This window comes from Protomyctophum parallelum, assembly GCF_964188405.1.
Source record: "Protomyctophum parallelum genome assembly, chromosome: 21".
Lineage (NCBI taxonomy): Eukaryota > Metazoa > Chordata > Actinopteri > Myctophiformes > Myctophidae > Protomyctophum > Protomyctophum parallelum.
Genome location: NC_139713.1, coordinates 8,644,446 through 8,661,723, shown reverse-complemented (window position 1 = coordinate 8,661,723; position 17,278 = coordinate 8,644,446). Strand labels below are relative to the sequence as shown.

General features: G+C 45.3%; 1 protein-coding gene across 1 annotated transcript in view; it reads right to left on the bottom strand.

The window, feature by feature from the left end:
* col5a1 (procollagen, type V, alpha 1) overlaps positions 1 to 17,278 on the bottom strand; it is a 154,071-nt gene that overhangs the window by 99,728 nt on the left and 37,065 nt on the right. The window contains 2 exon segments of the mRNA XM_083794103.1: positions 9,551 to 9,713; positions 13,282 to 13,495. Coding sequence (XP_083650229.1) covers positions 9,551 to 9,713; positions 13,282 to 13,495 — 377 coding nt within the window.

The window sequence follows — 17,278 nt, the reverse complement described above, 5'->3', positions numbered from 1 at the left end:
CATTCTCTCCTACAGTACTATATATCCATGACTACTACAACCTCCATTCTCTCCTTCAGTTCTATATATCCATGACTACTACAACCTCCATTCTCTCCTACAGTACTATATATCCATGACTACTACAACCTCCATTCTCTCCTACAGTACTATATATCCATGACTACTACAACCTCCATTCTCTCCTACAGTACTATATATCCATGACTACTACAACCTCCATTCTCTCCTACAGTACTATATATCCATGACTACTACAACCTCCATTCTCTCCTTCAGTACTATATATCCATGACTACTACAACCTCCATTCTCTCCTACAGTACTATATATCCATGACTACTACAACCTCCATTCTCTCCTACAGTACTATATATCCATGACTACTACAACCTCCATTCTCTCCTACAGTACTATATATCCATGACTACTACAACCTCCATTCTCTCCTTCAGTTCTATATATCCATGACTACTACAACCTCCATTCTCTCCTACAGTACCTCTGCTCGGGGCTCTGACTGTAGCTCACTGCTATCATTCACCCAAAAATAAATACTTGATCTTCTTCTTTCTTCTCTTCCTTTGGCTTTTCCCTTCAGGGGTCGCCACAGCCAATCATCTGCCTCCATCTCACCCGGTCCTCTGCCTCCTCTCCTCTTCTCTCACACATACTAAAACTTCATGTCCTCTTTCACTATATATCCATAAATCTGCTCTTTGGTCTTCCTCTAAGCCTTAGAGGAAGCCTTCCTCTAAGCCTTAGAGGAAGACCAAAGATATCTCCTGCTTGGAAGTTCCAAACTCAACATAGATACTCACTATCCCTCCTCTGTATACGTGTCCAAACCATCTCAGTATGGCCTCATTGGCTTTATCTCCAAACAATCTGCTGTCAATCTGATGTACTCGTTCCTGATCCAAACCATCCTTGTTACTCCCAGAGAGAACATCAACTTTTTAAGTCTCTGCTACCTCCAACTCTGCTTCCTGTCTTTTCCTCAGAGTGTCTGTCTCTAAACCATACAACATAGCTGTCTGTCTCTAAACCATACAACATAGCTGTCTGTCTCTAAACCATACAACATAGCTGTCTGTCTCTAAACCATTCAACATAGCTGTCTGTCTCTAAACCATTCAACATAGCTGTCTGTCTCTAAACCATTCAACATAGCTGTCTGTCTCTAAACCATTCAACATAGCTGTCTGTCTCTAAACCATACAACATAGCTGTCTGTCTCTAAACCATACAACATAGCTGTCTGTCTCTAAACCATACAACATAGCTGTCTGTCTCTAAACCATACAACATAGCTGTCTGTCTCTAAACCATTCAACATAGCTGTCTGTCTCTAAACCATTCAACATAGCTGTCTGTCTCTAAACCATACAACATAGCTGTCTGTCTCTAAACCATATAACATACAGGTAGCTGTCTGTCTCTAAACCATACAACATAGCTGTCTGTCTCTAAACCATACAACATAGCTGTCTGTCTCTAAACCATATACATAGCTGTCTGTCTCTAAACCATATACATAGCTGTCTGTCTCTAAACCATACAACATAGCTGTCTGTCTCTAAACCATATACATAGCTGTCTGTCTCTAAACCATTCAACATAGCTGTCTGTCTCTAAACCATTCAACATAGCTGTCTGTCTCTAAACCATACAACATAGCTGTCTGTCTCTAAACCATTCAACATAGCTGTCTGTCTCTAAACCATACAACATAGCTGGTCTCACCACCGTCTTGTACACTTTCCCATCACACATCAACACCCGACACTTTTCTCCACCCATTCCAACCTGCTTGCACTCGTTTCTTCACCTCATTTCCACACTCTCCATTGCTCTGAAATAATAGTTTAGAAATAATACCAAAAATAGTTGATCAACAAGCTCTAAATGGAAATGGTTGGGGGAATTGGAATTGGGGGAAAAAGTACAGTTGTAACTCAAGTCCGGTTCTCTCTAAGGCCAGAGGGTCGAGGTGGCCAACACTTCAGATTTGACTGTGCAGAAACGTAGAAGCGTGGCACTGTAAGTACGTAAGTATGCACCAGACGGCACCTCACCCCTCCTTCCATCTGAAACGCTCCCCTGCCATCTATCTCCAGCGTCCCCTGCCTCACTCCTCACCTCCATTCAGTCCCCGGGTTGCGTGCAGATCACCTCTAAGAGAGGGTGAGCTGCACATCTGTCCGTCTGTGTTTGCTCAGAGCCAGCCACGGCAGCCGTTCATTTCACATGATGGTGTTTCCAGTCTGCATGGGTTGGGGAGGGATCGGTGGGCCCCTAAATTATCCAAGGTTTTTCTTGGCAACGGTGGCTTGGGAAACGACGCGCAACGGTAAGCCGCTGCATGCAGCGGTGCCAGCCAGCCTGCCAGGCAGGCAGTGTTGATTTCGTCGACTAAAACTTAAGATGAAAAATGTTCGATCTACAAACTACAATCTACAAAAAGAACACATGGCATCACGACACATGTTGTGCTTGTAGATGTGCATTTTTGACATACAGTATGAGGAATGAGGATTCCACCAGACAGCGATGCATTTATATGATTTCATTTGGAGCTCATCAGCGTCATCAAATTGTCAAACTGGCACCTATAACGACTGTAATTACAATTCATAATCGTAAAATAGACAGACCAGTTCAGAACAGAGCCGAAAAACAACTTTAGATGTAAATCTACACATTACGGCACGCTCTTTCTAGAACCACAATAACCATGTCAGAAACCAAACCACAAACCACTCGGGGTATGAGTGCTAAAACTAAGTGCTACCTTCGCATGCACGTATACTGTACATGAAGGTAGCAATTATAAGCAAATAAAAAACTTCAATGTAACCCCTCTGTTCCTCAGTGTTCATTTAGAATATTAACCCATTCTGACCTGAGATCAGATTCATGCGAGGTTTCCGCCGGACACACACTGGTCTGATGAACCCATTCTGACCTGAGATCAGATTCTAAAAATGTCAGTCGCTCTTCGATTTTTCAAAAATAGCAGACCTACAAGCTCGTATCGCGCCACTCGGTGGCGATATGAGCTTGTAGATCTGCTATTTTTAAATAGCTAAAGCATAACATGATGCTGACACCAAAATGGGTGCCCGGTCAGAATGGGTTAAATCAACACAATGGATTTTTACAGTGGACGTTTTTTACATGCACACCTCCAAGATGGGACGAATTCCCAAGAAGAAGGATTCTTTCCGTCTTCTCCTCTGTGCTGACGCGTATAGGCTATGTGTGATATTTTAGATATTTTTTCCTTTTCATGAATCTCTCTATAACAGCCGGTCCTGTTTCCCAGACCAGTTCACATTCACAATCATCTTTGTTCCATTCACTGTTTTTCTCCCTGGCCTCTGCCTTCAACAAGCCCTTTATTCCCCTCTCTGTGGGGCCGAAACCTTGTATCTCCATGTCACGTTTTTATTAGGGATAAAAATGTTTAGAATATCAATTTTGACGATAGTCGATAACGATACCGATATATGATATTGTTTTTATTTCCCCCTTTTTGTGCCAGGGAAATAAATACATCTCGATACAAGAAATGTTCAGAATCTACAGCTTGGTAGACTACAGATAACCAACACACCAACATAGGCAACGCAAAATGTATGCTTATCAACAACAACAGATAAACATCGGCTACTGTCATCGGTTAATGTCAGTTTTATTTGCCGATACCGATAATGGATAGCGATCGTGTGGCCGATACATCGGTGCATCACTACTTTGTACGTATTCTTTTTCTTTGTCTTTGTTGTATGACAGTGTCGTGCAAAAGCAGCAAAGTACTAATCCACAAGCTCTCGGCGTGTGGCATCGCATTGTTTTGAAACGTTAGGAAAATAGAGATAACATATTTAACCAATTAAAAGCATTAATAAAGCGTGTGACTAGATAATAACTACATTGGGACACATTTTCTTTCAAAGTAATGGTTTTGGACATACACCCCGTTTCTACCCCGAGAATAACAATTATGCCAATTGTTTTGCAAAGGACTTCAGCTAGACATTTGCAGGCTCTCTTGGCTCAATTGAATAAAATGGCCTGGCTACCGAAATCAAATATGTGTTTTCTTGCTCACCACCCATTTTGGCAGTAGCTGCCTTTGGCAAAAGTAAACACAGGAATCAGACTAAACTATGGAGGGGAGTGCAAGGAGAAAGGGAGCAGCGGCCGGGCCTGAGCATAATTTGGAAAGTATGTGGCATATTTTCCATTTTCTGCTGGAGTGCTGGAGCTTTGTCCTCTTCTCCCAACTGGCAGACGCACAGCAGGAGGAGAGCATTAAACATCTCTCTGCACAAAATGTCTGCCCGTTCCCACGGTAACAAGCTGCCTGTATAATTGCTGGATATCAGGTGTGAAATAAATGCGTCAAGTACTTTATACATGAGTACAACTCCAAGGCACTTTTAACCCTTTTACCTTCATCTTGATGCGTTATACTTCTACTCCACTACAACTCAAGATTTATCTTGTTTACGATAAAGAAAAATCACACTTGTGTGAAGTGAGGGGCACTCTTATCGTCATGAATCATCATACATCACATTCCGTGCTCAGTCAATCAAATCATCTGGGTACACTTGGTACACACAGACGCACAAAGCCAGGCATAGGAGGGGCTAGCGCTCCTCAAAAGTCTGTCCATCCATCCATCCATCCATCCATCTTCAACCGATTATCCGTAGTCAGGTCACGGGCGCAACAGCTCCACCAGAGAGCTCCAAAAAGCCTCCAAAATCCAATCTAATCTAAATAGCAGAACTACAAGGCCACACGTGTTCCCCATCCTCAGAATAGGGAGGCTAGGGTTCAAGTGGTTCATGTAAACCAAAGATGTGGCGCCCCCCTCCCCCTCCCCCTGTAGTAACCCTGAAGACCCCCTTTAAACGCGTGGTTTAATCGCATGGTTTAAAGAGTTTCCCAGCTCTGTCACCTCCTAGTGTACTATAGTCTATATAGTACACAACAAGCCAGGAGAAGATCAACAACAGTGTGAGGAGAATCAGAAACGTCAATGAAGTTCAATGAAGCACCACTCTGTGATGATGTCAGCTGCTACGGAGGAGATTTACTGGTTGCCATTAACAGCACAGCAGGGAGAGAGTCAGCTATTAACGCACACACTTATTTCCCCCCCCACACACACACGCACGCACGCACGCACACACACACACACACACACACACACACACACACACACACACACACACACACACACACACACACACACACACACACACACACACACACACACACACACACACACACACACACACACACACACACACACACACACACACACACACACACACACACACACACACACACACACACACACACACGCGCACACTCAGCAAAAAAAGAACATCTTTAAAACATAAACTTGGGGATTTATTTTTCATGTACTTTTTAAAGCCACAGTCCTCCTGACAATCGCAACTCTCTCAACATTGGGCATTCAAACCGGCGTGGGGGGGAAGCCATACCTCCACCACCACCACCCATTCAAGAGAGAACCGTCCCCTCCAGGCGTGGGGGGAAGCCATATACCTCCACCACCACCACCCATTCAAGAGGGAACCGTCCTCTCCAACAAGGGGAAGCCATACCTCCACCACCACCACCCATTCAAGAGGGAACCGTCCTCTCCAACAAGGGGAAGCCATACCTCCACCACCACCACCCATTCAAGAGGGAACCGTCCTCTCCAACAAGGGGAAGCCATACCTCCACCACCACCACCCATTCAAGAGGGAACCGTCCTCTCCAACAAGGGGAAGCCATACCTCCACCACCACCACCCATTCAAGAGGGAATCGTCCCCTCCAACAAGGGGAAGCCATACCTCCACCACCACCACCCATTCAAGAGGGAACCGTCCCCTCCAACAAGGGGAAGCCATACCTCCACCACCACCACCCATTCAAGAGGGAACCGTCCCCTCCAACAAGGGGAAGCCATACCTCCACCACCACCACCCATTCAAGATGGAACCGTCCTCTCCAACAAGGGGAAGCCATACCTCCACCACCACCACCCATTCAAGAGGGAACCGTCCTCTCCAACAAGGGGAAGCCATACCTCCACCACCACCACCCATTCAAGAGGGAACCGTCCTCTCCAACAAGGGGAAGCCATATCTCCACCACCACCACCCATTCAAGAGGGAACCGTCCCCTCCAACAAGGGGAAGCCATACCTCCACCTGCACCACCCATTCAAGAGGTAACCGTCCTCTCCAACAAGGGGAAGCCATATCTCCACCACCACCACCCATTCAAGAGGGAACCGTCCCCTCCAACAAGGGGAAGCCATACCTCCACCACCACCACCCATTCAAGAGGTAACCGTCCTCTCCAACAAGGGGAAGCCATACCTCCACCACCACCACCCATTCAAGAGGGAACCGTCCTCTCCAACAAGGGGAAGCCATACCTCCACCACCACCACCCATTCAAGAGGGAACCGTCCCCTCCAACAAGGGGAGATTTGGGGCTTATGAGCATCAGTCAGTGAGTGCTACTTGTCAAATGTCTCAATGGAAGAGCAGGGAGACCGCCTCCTACCATATAGATGTACTAGTTTCATTGTATTAACATACTCTACCATACTGCTGTACTTAGATAGTTATATTGTATATAGTAAGGGCATTTTATCAGGTATTTGACCAATCTGGGAACTAAATCGTTACCAAGAAATCTATTCACCAATGTGTTTCTAAAGGTGTCTTATAACATGTGCTAAAAGTTTGAAATTCAACTCCCGTGGGAAACTCAAAGTCGGGGTAACGATTTAGTTCCCAGATTTTCATAGGTTTCCCTTACTAATAATGTATATTGTACAGCAAAGTAGTGCTGTGGGAACCAATCGATTAAGAGGACGTCCCACATTAACATAATGTGGATGTACTCAAGAAAGACGCAGGAGCGCAAAGCACCAACGAGCTAGCCGGATGTATGGAGAACCGGGATGAGATTAACATACTCTACCATACTAGTAGAGTGCCGCGCTATGAACTTGTATGTCTGCTATTTTTGAAAAATCGTGAAAATGTGCCTGAAATCTTTGAATATATATTGTTACAGAGCGAGTTTTTAAATAAAATCTTTGCTACTGGGTCCCTGGAACAACATATTTTCAGATGGGGGTCGGCGGCCAATGTCATATAGGGGTCCTTGACATGAATATGTTTGAGAACCACTGACATAGAAACATGGGTTTTTCAGAAAACTGTCAAGATTAGGATGACATTTTGTAGAATGGGTTAACATACTCTACCATACATTACAATAAAGTTGTGTTCAATCATATGTTCCACATTGCAGCTTTATAGGCGGTTACGAAACAACACATTTATGTCCCATCATATATCTAATAGTGCCTCCTATGGATAGCAGGCCCAAGGTGAGGATTCCAGGGAGAGTGATGTCATTATTCTTCCACGGTTGTGAGCATCACAGAGGTCAAAGGGTGATCTGGTTCGTGTTAGTGTTCGTTTAAAGATGGGGTGCCGTGATTTCGTAATGCTTTATTTTCTGTTTTGTATGTGTTAAAACAGTTTGACTGTTTTACACGCTTAACCCGCATTTTAATCAACCCCCCTTCACTGCCGAGATTGTTGTATTACCTTTAGAGCATACGCTGAATTATTTGGGCTTTTAACCCGCGAAAATCCAGCAAAAAAAGCTCCCGTGGTTTGTTGTGATCCGAGCGTATCATCCACCATCTTGGTGCACCCGGAAGACGCACACAAGACTCGTCTCAATGAGGCGTTGCACCCCATGCATTTCCATTGGCCTCAATTTCCCAGAAGCCCTAGCAGCCCACAGCATGTGACGATTTCCGGTTTCGTCATCAAAACGAAACCATCTATTCTCCATCTCCGCGACGAAGACGGATTTTCTTTTTATTTATTACAATACAGCGGATTAATCACATAAAACAAATGGCGGGTATAGCGGGGTTGGCAGCGACATTAACCTGGAGTAATCCATTCCCGGCACGGAAACCGTTACTTTACTCTAATAGACCCCCAGTTGTGGCTACAAACTGGGGGTCAAATTATGTCTTCACCTGTGTATTTTTGGTTTCTTCCCGAAAGCTGAAAGCCTTTGAGTCAAAAGGCCCAATCGAAATATACCGCTTTAGTGACACACTAAAATCAGTCCCTCCCCTTATTATCATAAAGCAAGAGCTGTGGGCGAGGCTTACGCTCAGGTGGGCGGTGCCAAGGTGAAAACCAGGTATACTTAATGAACTGGTGGTGTGGCGACTGTGGCCACATACATTTATTTTAACACTTTCTGTATACCCTTTCTTTGAAGAGTATAATATGATAATAGTATAATCATAATACCTGACGATCGTGTTTTAGGAGGGGAATCATGGCACTCCGTCTTTAACTTCTGAGAGTGTGCAATTGGTCCACTTGGTTCCAATTGTATGCACTGTATAAGCACAACTCTGACAAGACTAACACTATTCCACCATACATACTGCACATGTGTGCCTGTGTGTTTGTCTGTTTACGACGTGTGCTTGTGCATGTGCTTGTGTGTGTGTGTGACTGTGTGTGTGTGTGTGCATCTGTGAGCAACGCACCCCCCCCTGCCCCAACAACAGCGACACAATAAGTCATTCGGCAGAGTGTTTTCTTCTCGTCCCTCGCTTGCAGGTTCAAAAAGGGAGCGTATTTCATGTTGACATGTGCCTGTCGCCTGTCGGGCATGTGTTTGGTGTTTAATAAGCCCTGAGGGCGCCTGGATGACACTGAGCTCGCCTCACACATCAATCTCAAAGCTTTTGTGAAGGCAAAGAATGGCCTGAGGGACAGTGTGCACTAATGAGAACATCTCCACCGTCTTTCACCAGCATGTGCTAAACGGCCCTTTATTATAATAAACAAAGGCGAGATAATATAGCTGCACTGCATGTACGGGCAACATACTGTACATGCGGCCCGAGGGACGGAACCAGCCGGTCGACCATCTCAATCTAATAATGGATTTCGAGGCACAGGTACAGTATTTGAGTAAATGTACTGTAAATTAATGCTGCCCACCTCTATAATAGCATCTTCAGTTGAAGAGAGAGAGGGCTACAGTATATACAGTATAGGTGAAAACATATCACTTGTAACGGCAGGACCAGGACTTTTAACATTTCAACAAATAATTGACTCCGTCTGCAATATTCACCAAACAACAGATCGTCTATTCATCACTCACAGTCTGACATTTCTGCATAACAGACGACCATTGTTCTGCCTTTGTTTACGTTGCTATGGAAAACATCCATTAGCAACGTTGATGGAATCTTGTAAACTAATGATTATGACACATTTCTTAAATAAACATCTCATGTCAAATTTTAAAGTGCTGCAATCGGAGGGACGGTATGCAGTGAGTCAAAATAAAACTAGATAGCGTGATGCAGGTCAGGACACAGACACACAGTTCTGTCCCTCACCTTTAGGGGACACAAGAAGGAACCCAGTAATAGTACTGACCTCAAAGACTTCCTCATCAAGTATTCTGGTTCCAAACACTACAATCCCTTTGGTGTCGATGATGGGGTGGGGGCTTCGGAGCAGCTTTAGGGTGGTCTTCTTCTTACAGTCCAGGATGAGTGTGATGGTCTGCTTGTGTACGCTGATGGCCACTCGATGCCACCTGGGAAGAGGACACACGGTATAGTGAGTTCACGGGCGGGCGCACACACAAACACACGCGCACACACATTCTTTTTCCCACGATTTTGTAACTAATTTTTCACCCCTGTGTCAATTATCTAATGTGATCCTGGGCTCTACACACTCTCCACCAACCTAGTCCCCATATATGGGGGACATGGGGAGAGCAACGGACTTGAACTCATGCTTCCTTCATGCCTGAGTGTCCAAATTGCTCCTTTACACCTGACAGGGGGGAGTTTCCCTGGTTGGACGTAGTGCGTGGAAGGAACACGTTATTCCAACCAGTTCCTTTCCCCTCCATCAGGTGCCCCGGCTGGCCAGGGGGAGGCAGTTTAGAGACCAGGATTACTGCATGTTTTTTGTGAGGGTACCTACCCTAGGGGACACGGGGAGAACATGCAAACTCCACACAGAAAGGCCCTTTCGCCAACCCCGCCTCGGGTATGGGCACTGATGACGTGGAGGAGGAAACACGCCGCCAGCACCCACAGCGTCCCCAGCGGGAATCGAACCCAGGACCTTCTAGCTGTGAGGCGACATCTCATCTATTTTGATGCATAGGAAGGAGTGAATATCTCCCCAAGTTCAAATACTGTCTACTGGGAGGATGGGGTTCAAAGGTCTGACAAGTTCACAAGTCCTACAAGGAATAAGGATGCGACCCGCTGTGAGCTTGTAGAGGTGCCATTTTCAGCGGGCAAGACTGATGTGACGATAAAACAGAGCATAAATAAGTGCTTACGACATCACAGAGAAAAAATGGCAGCGGAATGAATTAGCTCCTACAAAGTCTGCCATTAAAAAAACCCCACAATGCATCTTTCAAATGAGCGTGCGATGAGCCTGAGGCGTAAGCACAGGAAGTGTGCATTAGCTAATAGCGTTAAGCTACTATTAAGCTAGTAAGTGTTGCCCGTTTTACTGTTGTTATAAAACATTATTGGTAAATGGTAACCCTATCGGAATGCAACTCATGCGGCGCTGCCGAGTCGACAACGTGGTCTCAGCTCTTTCTCCAAGCGCAACTAACGGCATGCAGCCTGGCCAGCGTGCCTGCGTTGTTGTCAAATGAGGTAAAAGCCTCATTCATGCCTATCTTAAACTCCAGCTTGTGAGTGACCCAAAAGAGAAATTAGATGTTTTGCCACTGGGACCCAAACTAGTGACAATATAGCAGATCTACAAGCTCACAACGTGTCGCTTCACGCCGCGTTGTTTTCTTAGTAGATCGGCTATTTGCACTACTTCTTAAACATTTGCATTGTAATTTCTGGAATTTCTTAAGATTTTTCTTTGATTTCTTCCTTTTGTGAAAAGTTTTGAAATAATATAATTAAAAACAAAAATGTGGCAAACCAAAAATAACCAAAAGTGTGCCTGCGACCTCACCTAATGTGTCCCGAACCCAGTGTTTGGGAGCCAGTGCTCTCTACAATACATCCTTGAGCAGAGTCCCTCTCTTCAACTACGATCTACAAGCCCTCAACGCGCCGCGCGCCAGTCTATGAGGCGGCACGTGGGCACAGACTCTGTGTTTTACTGTGATCTAGCTTGTACGTAGATCTGTTATTTTTTGAAAAATCTTGAAAATGTGGCGCAAATCTTTGAATGTAATTATATTCTTTCCCAGTGAACGCTTTTAACTCAAATCTTTGCTTCTGGAGGGGTCTCTGGAACGACATATTTTGAGATGGGGGTCGTCGGCCAAATATAATACATCATTCAGGCGGTTCCTTGACATGATATAGTGTGAGCACCACTGATAAAGAAACCTAGGTTTTTCTGAAAACTGTCATGATTTAGAAGACATTTGTAGAATCGAACTTAGGTGGAAATGGTACAAGTACTCGAGGATGCGTGTGCGCACCTAGATGGGATACCATCATAAAGTCTCAACACGTAAATAAAACCCATCTAGAAATGCACGCACGCACACACACACACACACACACACACACACGCACACGCACACGCACATGCACACACACAGACACACACACACACACACACACACACACACACGTTCTCTGATTACAGAGGAAGGTGCGTAAAACAAATAAACACTGGGTCTAAAAGCGGCCTGGCTGCTACTGTATGTCCACGTGGACCTCTTATGACCAGCCTGTGACTCAATCAGTCACATACTGTATGTGACGTTATCGATGAGGAGAACGACTCGGAATTTGGGCATATTTGGGGCAAGGGGGCAGCCGACTGGCCGTAGCTTAGTGAGTAGAGAGGAAGTCTAATTAGTCCAGTAAAGAAAGTAAAACATTCCTCTCAGTTTGGACAAAATTGGATTATTTTGTTTCTCAACTGAATCTGACAGGACATTAGGTCTACTAGCCAGGATAAAACATCTGATTAGGGTAGATTTATTTATCCTGGCTAGTAGACCTAGGGCTCCATTTTCGTCACAGCTAAACCCCTTATCCTTATCTTGAAAAGTTAAAATGGTCAGTCTACAAGCTCACAACATGTCAATGTAGATTGGCTAGTTGAACTATTCAAAAATAATTTTCAAAATGAAGCTGAAGGTTTCAAATCAAACCGCCACAAAAATATAATGAGGTGCGGGCTGCGGAAGAAACATTCCTAGGCCTACTGGCAGAGTTCAGCAGTTGGCAAGATTATCCAAGGACAGACAGACAGACAGACACGACAGACAGTTAAGACTCACAGACATATTTACAGATGCCTTAATTGTCTCTTTACAGAGTTCACCGTCTGCAATAAACAGCCCTGATGCTGCCCGATAGTATCATAATTAACATGATTATAGTCTTGTCACAGTCGGGATATGACGAGGCCCTTTGAAGGAGATACCTTTATGAGTAGTGCACAGTTCTGTACAAACGAAAAGACTGAAAGGTACCTTATGATTAGCGCACTTCTGTGCAAATGTAAATACTGACAAATGCCTTCTGATTAGTGTACAAATGTATGTAAAGACTGACAGAATGCCATATGATTATGCTTAGTGTATACATATTTATGTAAAGACTGACAGATCCCTTATGATTAGCGTACAGTTCTGTACAAATGTAGAGACTTAAAGATGCATGGATGGAGTGCCGTGATTTTTGTATTTTTTCCAGTTTTTCATGTGTTTATGACGTGGCAGTACTTCATTAGACTCCTTGGTGTGGTTATGTGCAATGATGTCTTCCCTTTGTATTTAGGGTTTCTTCCTGGAGGCTGAAACCTTGACAGTCAAACGTGCCAATGAAAAAAACTGTGATAGTGACATCACAATATCATCCCCTCCCCGCATAACTTTACTCTATAGCAGATCTGCAAGCTTGTAAATCTGCTACATTTGAAGACGTCTTGAAAAATCTTGAAAGTGTGACTTTCACTACGGATTTAGAACAAGGCATATTCGTAGAATTGGTGTCAGCGTCTTAATTTTAAGCACGACGGATGTCAATGAAAACTGCAAACAGGACAGGAGTGCATGAGCGTGCGTGAGTGTGCGTGCGTGCGCGCGGTGTGTGCGTGCGTGCGGTGCGTGCGTGCGGTGCGTGCGTGCGTGCGTCACCTACTTCCCGTCGGCCAGGTTGACTCCTCTGAACAGCGGGTAGTCCTCGGGGCTGGGCTTCCCCGTGTGGTCCTCGTACAGGAAGACGGGCGAGCGGCCCACCTCCAGGCCCAGCTGCTGGATGCCCTGCTCGTTGTACACGGACATCAGGAACGACTGGCTGCCTTTATTGGGCTTCACCGTGGCCAAGATGGAGAAGTCCTCGGGGAACACGTCAGCTGTAGGGAGGGAGAGAGGGAGGTTTGGGAGGGAGGAGGAATGGAGGAGAGTTACAAACTGTACTCATGTCCCAGCCAAGTCTATGGATTTTTTTGAAGGGGCGCTAACCCCTCCTACATCCAGCTTTTAGTTACTGTCCACAAACTTCAACTACATCAACATTAAAATCCCATTGACAAAGGATGGAGAATTTGACGTCATGCTGTCTGCGCAAACGTAAGATGATGTCGACGTAAGACGACGACGTCATGTCATGTGTCCGATATAAATACAGTGGGCGACCCTCACTTCACACAAGTGTGATTTTTTAGGGGCCGCCAAAGGTCCAGCTTTTGGTGTGTGTGTATGTGTGTGCGCGCGCGCACACGTGCGTGCGTGTGTGTGTGTAAACCTTTTGTCCCAACACAAACATGAAATGCCATTGACAATGAATCAAGTAAATTCTGAGTGTTTGTGTAAACACAAACATTGCGTAACACAAACACTGAAGGAAAAGTATAAAAGCAAACTGTCGCAGTGAACGAACGCATCACGTCAAGAGGGTTAAAACGATCATCCGGTGTCATGTCGTCGTGGGAAGACGAGCCGTGGCTAAGCGCAGTCGTCTTCTCTATCGTCAGCATCATAGTCGTCTGGGTCGGGTTTACCATCATCCGCGTCGCCTCGTACGTGGTTCACGAGCTAGACGATAGACATAGATGTCCCAATCTCCTGAGGAGGTCGGCGTATGAATGAACGGAAGGTCAGCGGGCAGAGGGAGATCTCCACAGAGAAGGCAAACGGGCCAACATGTGTCGGAAACACGCCAAGGCGACTAGGAAAAAATAAAAGGGAACAGATTCTTCAGGCAGATGAAAAGAACTACCTCGCTTCCCCGTCAGCGTGATATCGGTCGTTAGAGCCCCGGGTTCGATGCCGGGCACCGTCGACTCGGCGCGCGAGTAGCACGGCTTTGGCGCGGCAAGTCGTGCGGGTTAAGTACTGCGACCTGATGGTATAGGCGTGACGCTCCCCGGTCCATCTCCCAGGGGTCTAGCGCATTGTAACGGGGTCAGGCTCTCCCGGCTGATACATGACAATAAGCTTCACTCCCGACCGACCTGCTGCTTACTAGTACTATGCTGCTATTTGAAGATATAGGCCTCATAGGGGATACCGAAAACGCTTTGAGAGACGCAGAGCAGCCTAAGGAGGACAAGCACTGTCACCTGGGGGTTGGGGGTTGTATACTGTAATAAGGGAGAGGACACTGATTTAGAATCTGCACTGGTGTGTTACACCATGGTGGGGAGAAACCGTGTCCAACTTTGCAGCCGTTTTTAAGGTATTATTTTAACCGATGAGGGTCCACAGTGGAAAGGCTAGGACACTTTGGCAGAGGTTTGGGGTTATGTGGTGGTTACATTCATATGATGTAACTCCATTAGATTGGTACATTTGACTTTACTTTATTTGTTTATTTAGACAGGCCAGTGCATATATATTAATGGACATTACATTAATGCAATGGATATACACACCGGATTTAGCAAAAATGCTAATTCTCATCCGTGGTCCCCACAACTTAAATTGTACAGTAACAATCACACCGGTGTGAAGTGAGCACCACTCTTATCACCGTACATCATAGAGCACCGAAGTCTGACGTCACTTTCAGTAGAGGGCGTCAGTCCCCAGGTTCATGTATTTGTTTAGTTGCATTGAAATCACCATAGGAGGAGTTTTAGATTGATTCATATAAGAACTGTGTTTGAAAAATAAACATGTCATCCCGGCCTCTTCACTCACATGGATATGAAGAATCAACTGACTGAGAGAAAACGCTAATGTTACTGCTGCTGAATTAGTTAGATTTTCGCTAGAAGCAGACTGTATCATATATGAGTGACTGACTGTTGCAAACGATACAGAGACACCTCCCTGACAATAACGCCGAGACAGCTTGTTTATTTTTGGCTTATAGTAGACGATATTAAGATCACCCCATGTTATTCTCCATAGAGAAACTACTTCCGTGAACCAGGGGAATCGTCGGGATGAGCGAGTTACGTCAGGACTTCGGTGCTCTATCATGGTGTAAAATAGACACTATGTCTATTTGCTCAGACACCATGACGTAAAATTCTCCATTCGTTGTCAATGGGAATTTAATGTTTGTTTAAGACAAGGTTTGTTGACCATCGTTGGGGACACCAAAAGCTGGATATAGCAGAGAGGGACCAGGGAATCTTTTTTTTTACACATAAACGAAGGGAAACAGCTGAACAATATAGAACATCAGAGTTATATATAAACTATAGAGCGCGGACCAGCTATCATCATTAAAATGGACGTTTTAATGAGTAAAATAATCCCATTTTCTTTTCCTATATTTAAAAATATATATTTTTAAAACGATTTTTTTTATTTTATTAAAGGTCGCTAGCCCCTTCTATAAACATCTTTTGTCCCCACACGTCTCATGATTTGGCATTGACACTGAAAGGGGAATTCAGGTCAAATGTCCGCTAAATCTCGTCCCCACACGTCTCATTGACAACGAACAGAGAAACGTCAGAATCCTGCTACATATGAAGTAAATCGACAAACAAATCACAGCGCTTGGCCAATAAGGGACCACCTTATGTACCAAATGAATAAAACATAAATTGATGTACGACAAGAGTGCCCCTCATTTCACATGGGTGTGATTTTGTTTAGATGAATGAAAAAAGATTTTACATTTACAGATTATACATTTTAAAACAAACTAAGAAATCTAAGAAATGTGTGAAGAGCCATGTTGTGCGCTTGTAGATCTGCTATTTTCATGCATGTTATAGTTGAGGCAAATGCAATAGGTTGAAACCAGAAGAAGTGCAAACACAGAGGGACATTTTAGCTTTTTGTCTGCCATATCAATCGGAATAGGACAGAATTCCTGGGATGTATATGGCAGAGGTGAGGAGGAGGAGGAGGGGGGGGGGGGGGACTACTGGGAAAGCGCAGTGTTTTGCCGGGTATGCACAGGAAGAGAGGGGTAATGAGGAGAACAACATGTCAGCTGCTGGGAGCTTTTCTACAACTATAGAACTCTCTCTCCCACTCCCCCATCTCTTTCTCCCCCTCCATCTCTTTCTCCCCCTCCATCTCTCTCTCTCTCTCTCTCTCTCTCTCTCTCCCTCCCTCCATCTCTCTCTTTCTCTCTCCCCCCTCTCCATCTCCATCTCCCTCCCTCCCCATCTCTCTCTCTCTCCCCTCCATCCATCTCTCTCTCCCTCCCTCTCTATCCCCCGCTCCCTCTTCCTCTCTTCCTCTCTCCTCCTCTCTCCCCTCTCTCCCTCTCTCTCTCTCTCTCTCTCTCTCTCTCTCCCCCCCCTCTCCCTCTCCCTCTCTCTCTCTCCCTCTCCCTCTCCATCTCTCCCTCTCTCCCTCTCTCCCTCTCCCCCCCCCCTGCTAAACAGTAAAGTCCTGAGCGTTCTAACAGACAGCCAGACACATCAAGAGACAGATGTGTAGAGGGGGAGGTGGAGGAGGAGGAGGAGGAGGAGGAAGAGGAAAGGGGCCTTTTTGTGCAAGGTAGAGGAAAAAGGGGAAATGGGTATAAAGGACAAATTCCAAAAGGAAAGAAGGGGGAAAAAATAAATGTTATAGAAGCAGAACTATGATGAGAACATGTCTCAAATAAATGCCTGCCTCTCTCCCTGGTGTTGTGTGGTGTGTGTGTGTGTGTGTGTGTGTGTGTGTGTGTGTGTGTGTGTGTGTGTGTGTGTGTGTGTGTGTGCGTGTCGTGCGTGCGTGCG